A 16,575-nucleotide genomic window follows, 5' to 3' on the forward strand; every position below is an offset into this window, starting at 1 on the left:
AGATTCTGGGGGTGGTAGTTAAAGTTCATAAAGGCAACCCTCCCTGAGTCAGCTCCCTTATTATTTGAATAAATTGTGGGGTCTTTTATTGTTAAGCATATGTTTTCCCTTAACAAATATTTATTGAGGATGCTGGATTTAGTAACATCTGAGTACTGGGAGGGGGCGGGGGCAGGGAAATAGGAAATGAAGTGAGTAACATACTCTCCTCAAGAAACCGATTGCTGTCAGGAGAGGTGATGAGCCACACAGAGCTACGCGCAGGGGTGAAGGGTGCCGATCCGCCCGACAGTCAAAAACCTGGGTAGAACCTTTGGTTTTCCCAAAACTCAACTACTAACAGGTCTTGGTGAGAAGCCTTACTTATCACACATATTTTGTTTGTTATGTGCATTATGTTCTGTGTTCTTACACTTAATTAAGCTAGAGGAAAATGTTATTAAGGAAATCTTAAGGAAGAGGAAATACATTTGCTGTATTCAGTGAAAAGGTCTGCATATAAGTGACTTTTCCATGCAGTTCAGACCTGCATTGCTCAGGGTCACCTGCTCATGGGCCTGGAGTCACCTGGGAGGTGGAGGGAGTGCAGAGTGGACAGGCGAAGGGGACTGTGTCCTGTCCAGGTGCTGGCGACGAGCGGCAGGAGGCGTGTGGGCCAGGAGCTTGAGGAGAGGACGCCAGGAGCCAGGCCTGGGGCGGGAGGGGCACTTCTGCTTTACCACGGACCCGGATTGTATATAGTGGAAAAACTAAGGCCTGGGTTTTGAGGGATGGAGGGCTCAGAGGTAACGTCACTGAACCTTTCCCAGGGGAGCTATCCTCCCCGTGGCCCAGGTCGGCTCATCCAGTTGTATCTGGGGAATGACATGGACATCTCCAGGTCACAGAGGCCCAGGTTTTACTCTTTGGTTGTTGAGAGTCATTTTCCCCCCTGAGTCCAACATGCCTCCCGAAGCCTCTCCTCAGTGACACAGATGCTCTGGCCCCTAACGTGTTTCCCCGACGCTCTTCCCGCGTCTGAAGACTCCTGTGACGCCTGCTCAGCAGCCAGGGCTCACTCCACCCGGAGCTGCGGGGCTCCGGCCACATTTTCCTCGTCCTGTTAACTATCCACTGACATAGCGGGACTCCCTACATTGCTTACCGCTAAACTGCCACACGCTCACTGTCCTCTAACAACAGAAATTACTTACCTAATGGTTCTGAAGGTCAGGAGTCTGACATGGTTTGACTGGGATAAAATCAAGGTCTGAGCAGGACTGCGTTCCTGCTGGAGGTCCTGGGAGAAGTAGGTTTCCTTGCGTTTTCCAGTTTATAAAAGCACCTGTGCCCTCACCTTCTGCCTCCTCCATCTCCCACCTGTGCCCTCACCTCCTCCATCTCCCACCTGTGTCCTCACCTCCTCCATCTCCTACCTGTGCCCTCACCTCTGCATCTCCCACCTGTGCCCTCACCTCCTGCCTCCTCCATCGCCCACCTGTGCCTCACCTCCTGCCTCCTCCATCTCCCACCTGTGCCCTCACCTCCTCCATCTCCCACCTGTGCCCTCACCTCCTGCCTCCTCCATCTCCCACCTGTGCCCTCACCTCTGCATCTCCCACCTGTGCCCTCACCTCCTGCCTCCTCCATCTCCCACCTGTGCCTCACCTCCTGCCTCCTCCATCTCCCACCTGTGCCCTCACCTCCTGCCTCCTCCATCGCCCACCTGTGCCTCACCTCCTGCCTCCTCCATCTCCCACCTGTGCCCTCACCTCCTGCCTCCTCCATCTCCCACCTGTGCCCTTACCTCCTCCATCGCCCACCTGTGCCCTCACCTCCTGCCTCCTCCATCTTCAAAGCCAAAAATGGACCATCTTCAAATCTCCCCCTAACCTTTGCTCCCAACTATCACACTTCCTTTCCTGACACACTTCTTTGTTATGAGGCCCCTGTAATAACACCGGACTCACCTGGAGGACCCAGGACACTGTCCTCAGGTGAAATTCCTCAATTTAGTCACATTGCAGGTCACTTTGCCGTGTGAGGTCTAATATTCACAGGATCTGGGGAGTAGGGTGTGAACAGCCCTTTGGAGGGGCATTATTCTGCCTGCCACACCCTGTAACTGGGAATCCCATAACTAAACTCTGAAACTCGGGTATCTTAAATTCTCTATGTGTCCCCTAAATCCTTCAGTTTTGCTTTCCCATATATATTCTTTAATCTCATATACATCTCTGGTACTTTGACATTTCCACCACCAACACTCTCACCCACACATCCCGTGTCTCACCCACCAGCTCCCCTCTTATTCTGCCCTGGGAGGATTAAGGATATTCATGGTCAAACAGCACTTACTGCCGGCCAGACACTGTACCGGATGCTTTAATGGAGTCATCTCACGGACTCCTCCCTGCAGCCCTGTGAGCTGTGGCCTTGGTGAATGAAATTAGTAGTTTGTGCCTCAGATGCCTCATAGTCAACAGGGTGGTGCGGGTTCCTCCCTCTGGGCTGCTCTGAGGACGGATGGATGGGAGTGAGGCAGTGAGAATGGTGCCAAGCACAGGGAAAGCGCTGTTGTCATTACCACCTCCGGCGTCCCACTCCCCACCCACCACTGCACATGCTGCTCTCCTGCCTGAACTACCCTTGGCATTGATTGTGTCTCTTGGGGGCTGCCGCTGTGTCTCTCAGGGCTCAATGCCTCCCCGCCTCTGTGTCCCTGTGGCCTCTTGTTCATATTTCAGGTTGCTGCCAGAGTTGGGGTCACATGTCTGTCCCTGAGAAGGTCTTGGAAAGAAGGGATCGAACTGAGTTCTCTTCCTCATCTTGCATCTCCCACACTGACGCCTGGTACTTGGTGCACAGTAGGTGCTCAGTACGTGTCTGCTGGGTGAATTATTGAGCCTCATTTCACAAGTCTAGACTCTTATCCATCCTGGCCATTTTCCTTTGGATCGGTGAGGTGTGCCATCATTCTTCTAAAAAGCAGAGCTTAGAGCTGAACAGCTGGGAGGTGTCTTGACCTCCACTGAGGACACTGGGAGGCTGAGCTCCGACCTGGTCTATGTGATGCCGTGATTGCACTGCACCCGGTTACTCTGTAGATCTCTCAGCGACCACGTGCTGAGCACAGTTGTCTTGAATCAGTTCTCTCGACTCCCACCCGGCATCTGTTTTTGTCCGCTGCCTGGTTGAGCGGTGATGTGCCCTCCTGCTGGCAACCTTGCCATTTTGATTACAGTCAGACTAAGCTTCCAGGGCAAGTCCCAGGCTGCTTTCTTCCTTCTGCACCTTAAAGAGGGCCTCTCTCTTCACTTGACACCAGTCCCACTAACCCAGTGCTGCTCTGGTTCCCAGTCACTCACTTCATGTGTTAGAGACTGGTCCAGAGGAAGAGAATCCGTAGCGTTTTCCCACAGCCCAGAGCTGCCCGCCCTGTGTCCTTGCGTGGACTCCTGCTCCTCACACTCCCAGCCCGGGCGGCAGTTCTTTGGAGCCATTCGGCTCCCTGTGCCCACGGAGATTCCAGACCTGCCCAGCGAGCCCGAATCTCAGAGGAGCCAGACCTGCTGGGGTTTTCCTGCCCTAGTTTCACTCTCCAGTTCCTGCCCACATACTGCTCCACCCCTTCTCCACCTCCGCCCTGCCCTGCCCTGTGAGGGCCATGCTGCGGGAGCCTCCACAGCATTGGGCGCCTGGAGGCCCGGGAACGCTGCCCTGACTTGGTGTAAATGCCCCCAAACACCAGATGGGCACCAGGGTCCAGCCTGGCGAGGCAGGCAGTGCTGTCACAGGAGCAGCAAGGACTTGACCCTGTAGCCGGTCAGCATGTGACAGTGGCTCTCAGGGCTCTGCAGTGACTGGCGGCTTCAGGTTGTCCCAGGCATGCTTATCAGGCTGCCGGTGTCCTTCCTGAGGATAGCTAGACGGGAGCACCTGGGGGGTGGGGGCAGAGGTCACTGAGGGGGAGAAGTAGAGCTGAGCCTGGGGGAGGCACCCTAACAGGGCTGGGGCCCTGGGCGAGGCACGGGGCACGCACGAGGCTGAGGGAGTGCCTGCTGCCCCCTCTCTCCCAGTGGACCTGGCCCCAAATGGAGGAGGCCCCTGGGCAGGGGGAGGGGGAGGCGGAGCAGTGGCCTGGCCTCTCTGCCTGCAGCTCCATCTCCCCAATGAGCTGCTTCCTTCTGCACTGAGCGCAGCGGCAGAGGCCAGGACCTGACTTGAGGGAAAGCTAAAGCCTGTGTGCTGCCTCCAGCCCAGTGAGCTCTGGAGTCTAAGGAAGTGAAGAGACAGGCCGCGGTCACTGCCCATCATGTCATGCGAACATGACTGAAATGGAAGTCCGCGGTCGATGACTGAGAGTCTGCGCTGCGTGGAAGACGCAGGTGATAACCATCGTTGGCGGTAGAGAGCGCGGCAGCAGCACTAACACTTTTCTTTTTTTCACTTTTAGATCGCAGTACTATAATTCCAGCTATCCTTGGACCAAAGATTGAACATGTTGAAGTGGAATTAGGTATATTTTCACGTACTTATCTACTCTGCATTTATGAATGGGGCAAGTGGAGTCTTCCAAGGCTAAACCTGATGTGTTACTGATCGATGCTATGTGCATAACACATTGCGTATCTATGGAAGAACATTACGAAAGCAGCAAAGCCTGTCATGGCTTGAGTGTTGCCATTATTAGCTGATTAAAATGAACAGCCTGGGAAAGCCTGTGGTTTGCAAATGAGGGCTTTAGCCACCATGTTTGTGGCTTTTTTCTAATAGTCTCTATGGTCGTTTTTAAGTATGAAAACTCCGTAAGAATGCTCAGAGACATTATTCAGACTCGTATGATTAGCATATTTGATTAATGAATTTGAACCCTGAATTGACTGCACATCAGAAATTGTCTAGAGAAGGCTTGGAGGAATCAACATCTCCCTCCAAAAGAAAAGAAAGGAAGGAAGGAAGATATTTACAATGTAAACCAAGTTTTCTGTGAGGTGATTGAAATACCTTAATGAGTTAAGTTCTCCAGCAACTCTGAGAGTCTTTCCATTTCAGGAAGAAAGGACTGAAGCTCTGAAAGGTTAAGTGTTTGTCCCGGGGAAGCCAGTGGACAGTGGCGCAGGCGGTTCCGGGCTGCTGGCTTCTTCTGCAGCCCACGTCTCTGGCCGCAGCTGGTCCTGGCTGTTTACCACACACACAGTCTATGTTGCTTGGATACTTGGCCATTTATATTTGTGGTTTTCCTGCTTTCTTTTTTTTACTACTTTTTTGAACTTGTCTATTATTTTTCTCCTTATTTTAAGCTTTATTTGCACCTCTTTTTTCGTTTGTCCGCATGGAGAGTTAGGGAGTTATTTCAGGTTACTTTCTCTTGCACTGTGTGCAATTTCAGCTCTAAATTCCCTTATCATGCCTTTAACTGCTTGTTCCATACCAGATTTTCATTGCTGTTCCTTCAAAACATTTTAAAAGCTTTCTCTTACGATTTCTTCTTTCATCTATGGATTATTTGTGTTTTTTACTGTCCAAATATTTGGACAATTTTGTACTTATTTTTCTGTAATTGATGTCCAATTTAGTTCTATTATGATCCAAGATTATATACCATATTATTTCAATCTTTTGAAACTAGTAGTAACCTACTTAAGGACCAGAATATAGTGTATTTTTAAATATTTTTAAAATTGATTTCAGAGAGAACGGGAGAGGGAGAGAGAGAGAAAAAAAAAATCAGTGATGAGAGAGAATCATTGATGGCTGCCTCCAGCATACCCTCTACTGGGGATTGAGCCCACAAACCCAGGCATGTGCCCCGACCAGAATTGAACTGTGACCTCCTGGTTTATAGCTTGACATTCAATCACTGAGCCGCACCAGCTGGGCAGAATATAGTGTATTTTGATGAATGTTCAAGTGCATTTGAAATAAATGTGCATCTGCAAGTTTTGGTTTTACCATTCTGTTAATGTCAAGTAAGTGAAGTTGGAAGTCATTTATATTCTTATTAATCTTTTGTGTGCTTTCTTTAACTATTGCTGAGAGAGATGTTAATGTCTCTATGAGAGCCAATTTTTCTATATATCCTTTAGTTATGTTAATTTTGGCTTTATGTATATAATTTTTTAATCCTTGCCCGAGGATATGCTTATTGACTTTTAGAGAGAGGGGGAAGAAGAGAGGGAGAGAGGGGAACATTGATATGAAAGAGAAACATTGATCAGTTGCCTTCTGTACATGCCCCAACCAGGAATCGAACACACAACCTTTCAGTGCATGGGATGATGCTCCAACCAATGGAGCCATCCGGCCAGGGCTGTGCTGTGCATGTGTTGAGGTTATCTTATGGCAGGGGTGGGAAACATAGGGCCACTTATGTTTTAATCATTTATTTAACATAACTTTGAAGAGAAGCCAATTCATATTTTGGTGATGAGTTATAACTGATACCTAATGTCTATGCTTTGTATACTTTTTCATATTTAAAACAAAGCATGTCTGTTTTCTTTCTGGAAGTAGCACTATATTAGCATTATATATCTATTAGCATATATTGATTATCCTAAGTTAAAACTGGGAAATCCGAGTCTCTAAAATCAGAACTTGGACCCTGTCCAGTGTTGCTCAGTGGCCAGAGCACGAGCCCACACATGGAAGGGTCACGGGTTCCATTACCGGTTGCAGGTTCGATCCCCAGCCCCGGGCAGGGTGCTTATGGGAGGCAACTGATAAATATTGCTCTCTCACATTGATCTCTCTCTCTCTCTTCCTTCCTCTCTCTCAAATCAATAAAGAACATATGAAAAACAAAAAAAATAAAATAACGTCAGAACTTTGTCAACTTCTCCTAGGAACAGATGTGCAGCTCAACTGCTCTGCTTGGCTGAATGAAAAGGATTACATCTATTGGAGCTTCCATAGAAAAGATGGGCAGGACCCAAATGAGCATGAAGGGGAGGAAATAAAGATCAGGTATGCAGACGTGATGTGCGATAGACAGCATCGTATATGTCAGTGTTCCTGTATCGTGTAGGCCTGATTTAAAGACTCCAGACTCCTGAAGAGCCACTGGAACGTCTGGCATAAGTTATAATTTATGTATTATAATTCCCACACTCTGTGCTGGTGGATTGTTCAAAAACTCATTGCTGAGACCTAAACTGAAGAGAGAAAGTCAAGGAGGCCTTTTAGCATCGCCTCGCAAAGGCAGCCCTAGTCCGCCAGGCTCTGACGGGGTAGAGGCTGCACCTGCGCCTCTTATAAAGGCGTGGCAACCGAGCCCACAGGTGTTCAGATTTTGAAAATTCTGTTAGGTGCTTTATTTTTACGAATGTGCCCGAGTAAAGGCCAGTCCGGAGCCTGCGACATGTGTAAGTTAACGTGGGCCCTGTGAACAGTGGGTGTGAACAGCGGGTGTGCCCTGCGTGTCCCCGTGCCCCCATGCGAGCAGCAGGTCTGCATGCACAGCGGCTCTGCGTCCAGGCCCGCAGGCCGGCCTCCAGCCTGTCCTTACACGCAGGCCTTCCTTTTGTCTGATGGTTGAAAATTATCCATTATGAGAAACTTGAGAAATCCCGAGCATCACAAAGAAGGCGATGGCCATGCACACGCAGTGATGTGTGTGCTGGGAATTACTTTACGGGCAAGAGATACGCCAACATAGCCGCCGGTTCCGGCCCTTTGGGGACGGTTGTCGCTTCTACCAGAACGCCCCTTGCAGGGGTCGCCTCCTTAAAGCAGTGAACAGAGCAGTGAGGGTGGCACCAAGTAGGGAAGGTTCCAGAGATTGTCTCAGCAAACACGAATGTAAACCACCATCACCTGGATCCACATTGAACATACTAATTATTTTCTTGTCAGAGTCCATTCACAGAAATTGGAAACACAGTAAGAACGGGAAGAAGAAGCAGACAGGACAGTGATGAGATATAAATATTAGGAGGCACTGTGGGTGCAAAACGTTCCAAGTGACATGTATTGATCCCTGAATCACCTATATTCCTTCCTTAAGGAACGGCCAGACTTCGGAAAACAAAGCAAGCTGAGTGTGTGGTCATTCCCGCGTTTATGAGAGACTGGGTCACTGTGGTCATTCCTGGTGCACAGATGCCCTCGGTGCTGGCCAGCAGTGACCCTACGATGCCCACAGCTCAGCTGCCGGAGCCACAGCCTGTCTGGGGTTCGCAGGCTGCGCGCCGGGAGCGCTGGCTCAGTGGCTGCTGCTCCGGCAACTGCGCTCCTCAGCCTGGGCCACGGAGCCGGGTTCCCCCAGGGCCCATCCCCAGTGCCCATCGGTAATCCTTGGAGAGCAGCAGGCACTTGGCAGGCTATTAAAAGTGAAGCTGACTCCAGCCAAGAAGTGAGGAGGTCTCTTTCACTGTCAGTGTACGAGCTTCGTAGGTCATGGTTTTGGCCTCTCCGTGGCCTGCAGACCCCACTTCAGGTTGTTCAGTGTGTCAGAGTGGGCATTCTGTGCTGGTGACTCCGCTCCACATGCTGGGGCCACAGCGGGTCCAGACCCAGGTGGCGGGGACACCTGCTGTGAGGGACGGCTGGGTGGCCACACTGGGAGTGGCTGGGAGTGCTGCTGCCTGCCCGCCTGCTCCAGCCACGTGGGGTGGGGGGTATGGGGGCGCTTCCCCTGCACCCAGTGCGGACGTGAGTCCCTAGGAAGAGAGAGAGGACATTTGCTGAGCAGCCTACTTTGTCCTCATCTTCCCAGGGTGGTGCCTGGGAATAGTGTTGTGTTAAATGCTGAACAAAATACAAGGGACCTTCAGCATTGCACGGTCAATGCTGACGTGAGTGGTCTGTGCTGGCACCTTGCAGTCTGGCCACAGCTATTAGTGGCCTCACTGTACAAGGAACACTGAGCAGTTAGGAGAGGAGAAATAGGAAACAGATTTAAGAGAAGGAATATCTTCCTGTATTTTTAATTTAGCACCATCCCCTGCCACGCGTTTTAATTCAGGTAGCTGCTCACCATCCCCAGATGGCTGTGGAGCTGGCTCTTTTGGACCCTGGCTTCCTGAAGAGCCGGAGGCCCCTGGGGGCAGGCGCTCCACCCCACCCCCCACCCCCACACACATACTCCTCCCACACACATCCCCCACCCCCCCAACCCCCCTACCCCCAGGGAATGCGCTGGGTCAGCAGGGCTGCTGCCTGGGAGCTTGGTGCCTGCGCCCCACCCTCGTCAGTAATGCCCTGCAGTGAAGGAAGCTTCTGCTAACTTCCTTTCCTCCCTTACAGGACTTCAGAAGGCAAATGGCACGCTTCAAGAATATTGAGAATTGAGAATATTAATAAGAAAAATCTAAACTTTTCATATAATTGCACTGTGTCCAGCGACAAAGGCCCAGACACCAAACGCTTCATCTTATTGACAAAAGGTTTGAGAAAATATTGGTTTTGGAAGTCTGGGAATTTTGAACTTTTGCTGAGGGACTCCTCAAAGACCACCCCTTTCTCACTGAGTATGCAGAGAGCGGGGCCCGCGAGATGTGCACAGTGGGGTCAGCCGCGCCGGAACTCCGGACCCAATGCCAAGCAGAGCAGGACGCACACAAGTTATGCTTTTGCCCTCAGTGCCAATCCTATGTAGAAGCCAGGGGCCCGGAGCAGGGAGGCAGGTGGGCCATGAGGAGAGAGTCCAGTCCCCGCAGGACACGGGGCGAGGGGGACGGGGGGGAGGGAAGCGCAGCTCAGCATGGGTTGCAGCCAGCGGCACTGGAGGGGGTGCAGCCTTCTGCAGCTGGGTGGGCAGGGCCCTGGGAGTATTCATTCCTCCATAACAGCCAGCGGAGGCCTCCCTGCCTCGGGCCAGACCCTGAACTTGGCAAGTGGACAATGGACGGCCCTGGTCAGAGGACCCTTCGAGTTTTTCCAGAGCTGCCTCCGTCTTCCACTAGTAGCCCACCCAGAGCCTCCTGCTGCAGCTTCCCAGCAACAGCTGTGCCCAGTGGACAGCTGTGCTCCAGTGACTACTCACTCACACTCGCTCCCAGGCTGGCCACCACCCCATATGCAGGGAAAGGCTGGGATCTGAGAGAGAGTGAGGCGGGGGGGGGGGGGGAGAGAGAGAGAGAGAGAGAGAGAGAGAGAGAGAGAGAGAGAGAGGTGTATGCTGTGTCTTGCTTTGGTGAGAAACTGAAGGAGTGAGGGGCACAGAAGCTAAGACCTAAAGCCCCCCCTCCCCCCCACGTGTGGGGTCCTGGTTCCCATCCGCGACTCACCTGGAGCACCTCTTCAAGGCCCTCAGTCCACCCACGTATTCACAAGGATGGCTGACGCTCTTCATGCTCATTCACACAGGCTGTGCTAGGCTCTGACCACCGCTCACCCTGTGTACAACACGTTACACAAGTAGACAGCAAAGCTAGACCCCACGGGCTGTGAGACCCCACGGGCTGTGAGACCCCACGGGCTGTGAGACCCTGATGGGCTGTGAGACCCCACGGGCTGTGAGACCCCACGGGCTGTGAGACCCCACGGGCTGTGAGACCCTGATGGGCTGTGAGACCCCACGGGCTGTGAGACCCCACAGGCTGTGAGACCCCAAGGGCTGTGAGACCCTGATGGGCTGTGAGACCCCACGGGCTGTGAGACCCCACGGGCTGTGAGACCCCGATGGGCTGTGAGACCCCGGGGGGCTGTGAGACCCCACGGGCTGTGAGACCCCACGGGCTGTGAGACCCTGATGGGCTGTGAGACCCTGATGGGCTGTGAGACCCCACGGGCTGTGAGACCCCATGGGCTGTGAGACCCCACAGGCTGTGAGACCCTAATGGGCTGTGAGACCCCACGGGCTGTGAGACCCCACGGGCTGTGAGACCACACGGGCTGTGAGACCCCCACGGGCTGTGAGACCCTGATGGCCTGTGAGACCCCACATGCTGTGAGACCCCACAGGCTGTGAGACCCTGATGGGCTGTGAGACCCCGGTGGGCTGTGAGACCCTGATGGGCTGTGAGACCCCACGGGCTGTGAGACTAATAGCTGAGCTCGGGCCCTTGCCTTCTGTAGGATCGTCACGATGCCCGTCCGCCTCACGGGGCACACATGCCGTGGCCCACGGGCATGTGCAGGGAGGGTTTCCGGCATTGCTTCTGCGTGCTCATCGCATGCCTGGGTTTGTGATGATCGTCACCAGCTCCTCCCCCCTTATCAGTGCTGGATGTCCTGTCCCTGCCACAGAGGGTTCCGCCCGGCCATTCTCCTGCTGCTCTGCTTGCAGATGTCAGCCAGCACAGGGCCTCCCCTGCACTGTCACCCCGAGGGAGTGCGCCCGTGTGAACGTGTGTGCGCGCATGTGCACGTGGCACAGTCACAGACAGGCAGGCCTTTCACAGACCAGGATCCTCAGGGACTGGCTTTATTCGGAGTTCACTTAGTTAGCAAATGTGGCCGCTTACTTACATCCTAGTAGTCAATTTTACTGGAAAGATCATCCCTAACATTTGTGCCAAGATGTCAAGAGCTTTATGCATTTCTGCTCTTCGATCTGGAAATCCTCAGCGTTCAGAACCTGCTCTAGCAGAATCATCAAGCACAAGCATAAAGGTTTGTGCATCTGTTCATTGGCGCATCGGTATATTTATAAGCACTGCAATCAATCTAAATACTGGCATATTATGAATTATAACTGTAAAGACCTTGCGAACTGCTCATAATATAGTGTAATACAAGAAAGAGTGATTACCCTGTGACCCCAATTAAGTCAATATTTTTAGGGAAAATAAAAATCTAAAACAAAATATACTAGCATGTTAGCATGCCCATCACCACATTGCGGGATGGTTGTTAAAAATTGTTTTATAGTTTTTACTCTTTTGTACTATTTCGCATTTTTCATATTGAGCATGAGCTGAATCAATCTAAGAAATGTACTTTTCCCCAAAGGGGGTTTTTATAGAAAGTGCACTAACATCCGCAGGGCTGTGTGCCAGATGCATGTGGTCTCAGCTCCTGAGGTGCAAGGTCTCACCGCACCTGCCCCTCAGGGGCAGCCCCGTGAGTGGTGTCCTTAGCTTCGATTGCAGCTTAAGGAACTAAGTGTTAAGGGCACCGGTGACACTTCCTAGGACACAAAACCGGTGACAGCCCAGATCGTCTAGCTAGTGTTTGCTCTCCCAGAACTCTCGCCTCCATCTGTGTTCACAGCCGCGGCCAGAGATTTGTGTGTTCCACCCAGCATCTTAGACCCCGAGAGGCCCGCCTTCCACCGACAGGGATAGACGACATTACATGCTTTCAGTTCAGGTCTCTGAATACCTTGCACACATTTTAATTTGTTAAAAATGGGAGCAGAAAAATCACCGCTCCAAACGAAAGGCAGGGATGTGGAGCAGCTCGGTGGGCCGCGCTGGGCAGGCAGCTGGTTAGTATTCATGGTGAACGCTGACATCCCGGAGTGACGGTGGGGAGCAGCGTCACCACGCCCGTGACTGATCACTCCCGTTCTCTCCTTTCCAGGTCGTGGCGACATCCCAGGCCATGTCTTCACGAGGGGGATGGTCACAGCTCTCGTGATCTCAGGGGGAATCCTGTGCCTAGTGATTGCGGGCGTTATTTATAGAATTGACTTGGCTCTATTCTATAGACATTTCACAGGAAGAGATGAAACATTAACAGGTAACCAATACCGGGATGCTGGGGTTTCTTATCCTATGGTTTTATTAGGAAACCTGATAAAGAAACATTAACTTCATCTTATTTACATTACGCTGGTGACTTAATGTGTGGCAGGGGTTTCCAGAGGGAAAATTGCTCTGAATGTATCATTATTATGCAAATTGTCTGTGCCACCTTCTTTTGTACTTAGATGTTGCCCAAGATTGCCCTCTAACTGTTTCCTGTATGTGCGTATGCGTGTCCTCCTAAGAGCCCTTTGAGATGCTTGCTCTAGGGACTCAGCGTCATTGTTTGCACACCATCTAGGCACCTTATGCAGAGCAGTCACTCAATAAAGATCATTTACGTTGATTTGAATTGGATAATGGTGTCTGTGTCCATTGGCTATATTTATATGTAAAAGTCTTAATTTTTGCACTCATTTCTTCATTTTTACTTTTTCATGACTTCTCTCTGTCCATGGACCACACTCCTAGCAGAGCTGCACAGATACTTTTTTAAATTCATGTTGCTGAGCACGGAGAACTCACACTTCTTAGCTGGGTGGCAGTGCCTGGAGACAGAGATGTCTCCACAGCAGCTCTGCTAAGAGTGTGGTCCATGGACAGAGAGAAGTCATGAAAAAGTAAAAATGAAGAAATGAGTGCAAAAATTAAGACTTTTACACACAGCAGTTTAATATTGCTGCACCATCCAAGACTGTGTTCAGTTACTGGTTTATGAATAGTTGGAAATGAAAGAAACCAATCAACAACAACAAAAACTAAACTTGAGTTAAAACATGGTCACTTGCCACACAGAGTTTGTCTAAGAAGCATGTTCTGACTCTTTGTAGTCCCAAATATCCATTCACATGTTGGTTTCATTTATGCAGAACAAAATTATCAGCTTTCAAATTACTTAGCTTGGGCACTTCACGTTATTTCTCGGTTATTACAGCCACCAAAACTTTCATTCCTTGGGTTGAAAAATAAATTATAATATAGATTAGTAATTTGCTAAACCAAGAAAAGAGGTGCCTAAAAATGAGTTTGAAAGCTATGTCACATGTATATCACTATGTAAATTCGACTGATTTACCTTTCCAATTTATTGCAATTAGTTACATTCTGATTATGAGAAAAATACACGTTGGCAAAGGTGTACTCATTCATTTCTTGCATCTTGGTGCCTGTTTCACTCACTGGCATGATGACTGTTCTGATGGGAGCACTAGCTCTTATCCTAACACCAGTAACAGCTGTATTTCATGACAAGCTGACAAGACGAGCCAGGACCACGTACTTATATGACAAATGGCTTTATTGTTACCAACTTTTAACCTGTCTTTGATAAGCATGATCATTTTGCAGTTTTGAGGAAAATGTCCTGTCATTCACATGCACGTAATTCTGAAGAGCAATTGCTTTACGATACACCCACGGTGGGTTCTGACTCAAACTGCAGGACAAGAGGCTGTAGGTGGGACTGAAGCAGCTTTTGCCAGAAACTGTTTCTTTGTGAACCTGGATGCTGTGAAAGAATGGGGCCCAGCTGTTGAGCACAGGTGATGTGGTGCCACAAAGAATGTGGGCCCAGATGGTTTCGTCCTATTCAATTTTAATAAAGGAGCCAATAATTTTAGTCTCAACTCAGAAGCAAATTCATCAATCCCAATCCTAGACCCAAACATACATCTAACTCCTCCATCAGCTAACCAGTTGCCCTGGGATAAGGATGGAGTAACCCCTCGCATGCATGTTATTTAGAACACATGTCCTTTCAGAACACATGCCCACGATGGCTCCACGTTCTCTGACCAGATTATTTTTTGTTTTGTTTGTGCTACACTTCGTTGTGTCTGCCAATGTGTTATTTGTAAACTTTTCAAGTTGTTGCATTTGTCTGCGAACTTGTCTCTAGCAGAATGGATAAAGGTAGAAGAAAGAAATGTAAATAAATTTTTAGTAAAGCAGTTAGTAGAATGGTCTTAGTTTTTAGGTAACACATTCCTCTTGAATGTGTCTCTAGTCATCTGAATACGCAATATTGCTTCATTGTTAGGAATAAAACAGGAGCAGTTGTATCAGTGCAAACCTTTCCACCTCCTGGCCTTTAGCATTATATAAATTTCACCATGCCATAGCCCGGTTTCCACGGCACACTGTTTCAATGGCCTCTGCCGTTTCCTCCCGCTCTCCCGTGTAAACACTCAGCACTGTATTTTTTAATTTAAATTTTATTTTTCAATCACAGTTTACATTCAATATTAGATTATATTGGTTTCGCGTGCACAGCATCGTGGTGAGACGATCACATGCGTTACAAAGTGACCCCCTGGCATTTCAGGTGCCCACCTGGCACCACACTCAGCGGACACAGTGCTGTTGCCTCTATTCCCCAGGCTGTACTTCACATCCCAGGACTAGTTTGTAACAACCAATTGCATCACCGCTTCCCGGGGGCTGTCCTGAAGGTGGACATGGGGTGGTTATGGGATTAGATGACTGAGGTGGAATGAGCCGAGGTGACATGTACTTTCTAATCTTGGGCCCAGGACATACGAGCATTTGGGTTCCTTGGTCCTCTGCTACCTTTAAACTCTGTGATTTCTCTGACCTGTGACATGCGTTTCTCTCTATGCCTTGGTGATGTCAAACAGCGGGAGTCTTAATGCACATGCTTAAAAGTAAGAACACTTGCTAATTGATTGCTCGATTATCATATGAGCTTTGAGGATGCTATTTTTTAAATGATAATTGAATATAATCATTGCTTATTGACATTTAAAAATTCAGAGATAAAGAATAATGCATAAAAAAGAATAATAAAACCAAAGACTATGTAGGGACTTTAGGGATTAACCCAAACAGTCTTATTTTGTTTTTTCAATTTGTTTTCTATCAAAAGTATTTTCTTATTTTTTTAACAGCTTCATTGAGGCATAATTAACATACAAAGACCTGCGCATATTTAATCTCTACAATTTGATGTGTGTGGACACAAGGATGCCATATTTAACTTTTCTTTTTCAATAATTCCATGTTCGTTTTTAGTGACTTTCATTCAAATTTGAACTTAAACTTTTATTTCCGCACGAATAAAAGGAACAAACCTTACCTCCTAGATGGGAAGACTTACGACGCCTTTGTGTCCTACCTGAAGGGATGCGGACCTGCGCACGGGGAGGAGCGCGCCTTCGCTGTGGAGGTCTTGCCCAGGGTGCTGGAGGAGCACTTTGGGTATAAGCTATGCATATTTGAGAGGGATGTGGCACCTGGAGGAGGTGAGAAAGGGAAGGGCAAGTAGAAAACTAGTGGAGACGCTTTCTCTTTATAAGATGAACAGCTTAGGCTAACCCTGTTTTGCTTAAAATCGAGCAATTTACCCTGGTCCTCTTGCCAGAAATAACCAGCGATGGGGGGCGTGGGGGGTGGAGCCTGGGGGGGGGCGTGGGGGTGGAGCCTGGGGGGGGCGGGCAGCATCTTTAGAAGCGGCCCAGAGTGGCACCCTTGGGAGGCAGTTCTCTGGCAGCCACTGAGAAGGCCTCTTCGCCAGCAGAACCTGTGAGCACAGACAGGCGGGGCTTGTCCTTTGTGCGGACATTGGTGAGAGAGCTGCGGCGGGACGTTGGGAAAATGCAGTAAATCAAAGGACATTGGTGGTTCACATCATATTTGAGTTATAAAATGCAACTTTTCAATTTATATGTGAATACAAATGGCCATCACACATATCTTGAAGCAAAGCACAGTGAGAATCAAAGATATTGAGAAGCACTTCCATGTTTTCTCTGAAGTCTGCAGAGCAAACATTTAGAAGTGGGGGCCGTGGGGACTGCTGTGTCGCCAACAATGTGACACCGGTCACCGTCCCTCACTCATCTCTCGACACTTCTGGGCGCCCCCCTTGCGCCAGGTCTGAACTGGGCGTTGCAGACGAGGCAATAAACAAGAACCGAGCGTGCCTTCCTCCTCCTCAGTGAGG

At 49.7% G+C, this 16,575-nt stretch overlaps 1 protein-coding gene across 9 annotated transcripts in view; it reads left to right on the top strand.

Moving 5' to 3' along the window:
* Positions 1–16,575, top strand: part of IL18R1 (interleukin 18 receptor 1) — a 30,646-nt gene that overhangs the window by 11,724 nt on the left and 2,347 nt on the right. For 6 of the 9 annotated variants that reach the window (XM_036355425.1, XM_036355423.1, XM_036355430.1 and 3 more), the window contains 5 exons: positions 4,436–4,498; positions 6,828–6,948; positions 9,229–9,368; positions 12,451–12,609; positions 15,716–15,874. In XM_036355425.1, coding sequence (XP_036211318.1) covers positions 4,436–4,498; positions 6,828–6,948; positions 9,229–9,368; positions 12,451–12,609; positions 15,716–15,874 — 642 coding nt within the window. Of the gene's footprint in view, positions 1–3,649; positions 3,805–4,435; positions 4,499–6,827; positions 6,949–9,228; positions 9,369–9,460; positions 11,539–12,138; positions 12,274–12,450; positions 12,610–15,715; positions 15,875–16,575 lie in introns of those variants that run through there. The other 3 variants (XM_036355431.1, XR_004975117.1, XM_036355429.1) reach the window with 3 other exon arrangements.

This window comes from Myotis myotis, unplaced genomic scaffold, assembly GCF_014108235.1.
Source record: "Myotis myotis isolate mMyoMyo1 unplaced genomic scaffold, mMyoMyo1.p scaffold_m19_p_22, whole genome shotgun sequence".
Taxonomy (NCBI): domain Eukaryota; kingdom Metazoa; phylum Chordata; class Mammalia; order Chiroptera; family Vespertilionidae; genus Myotis; species Myotis myotis.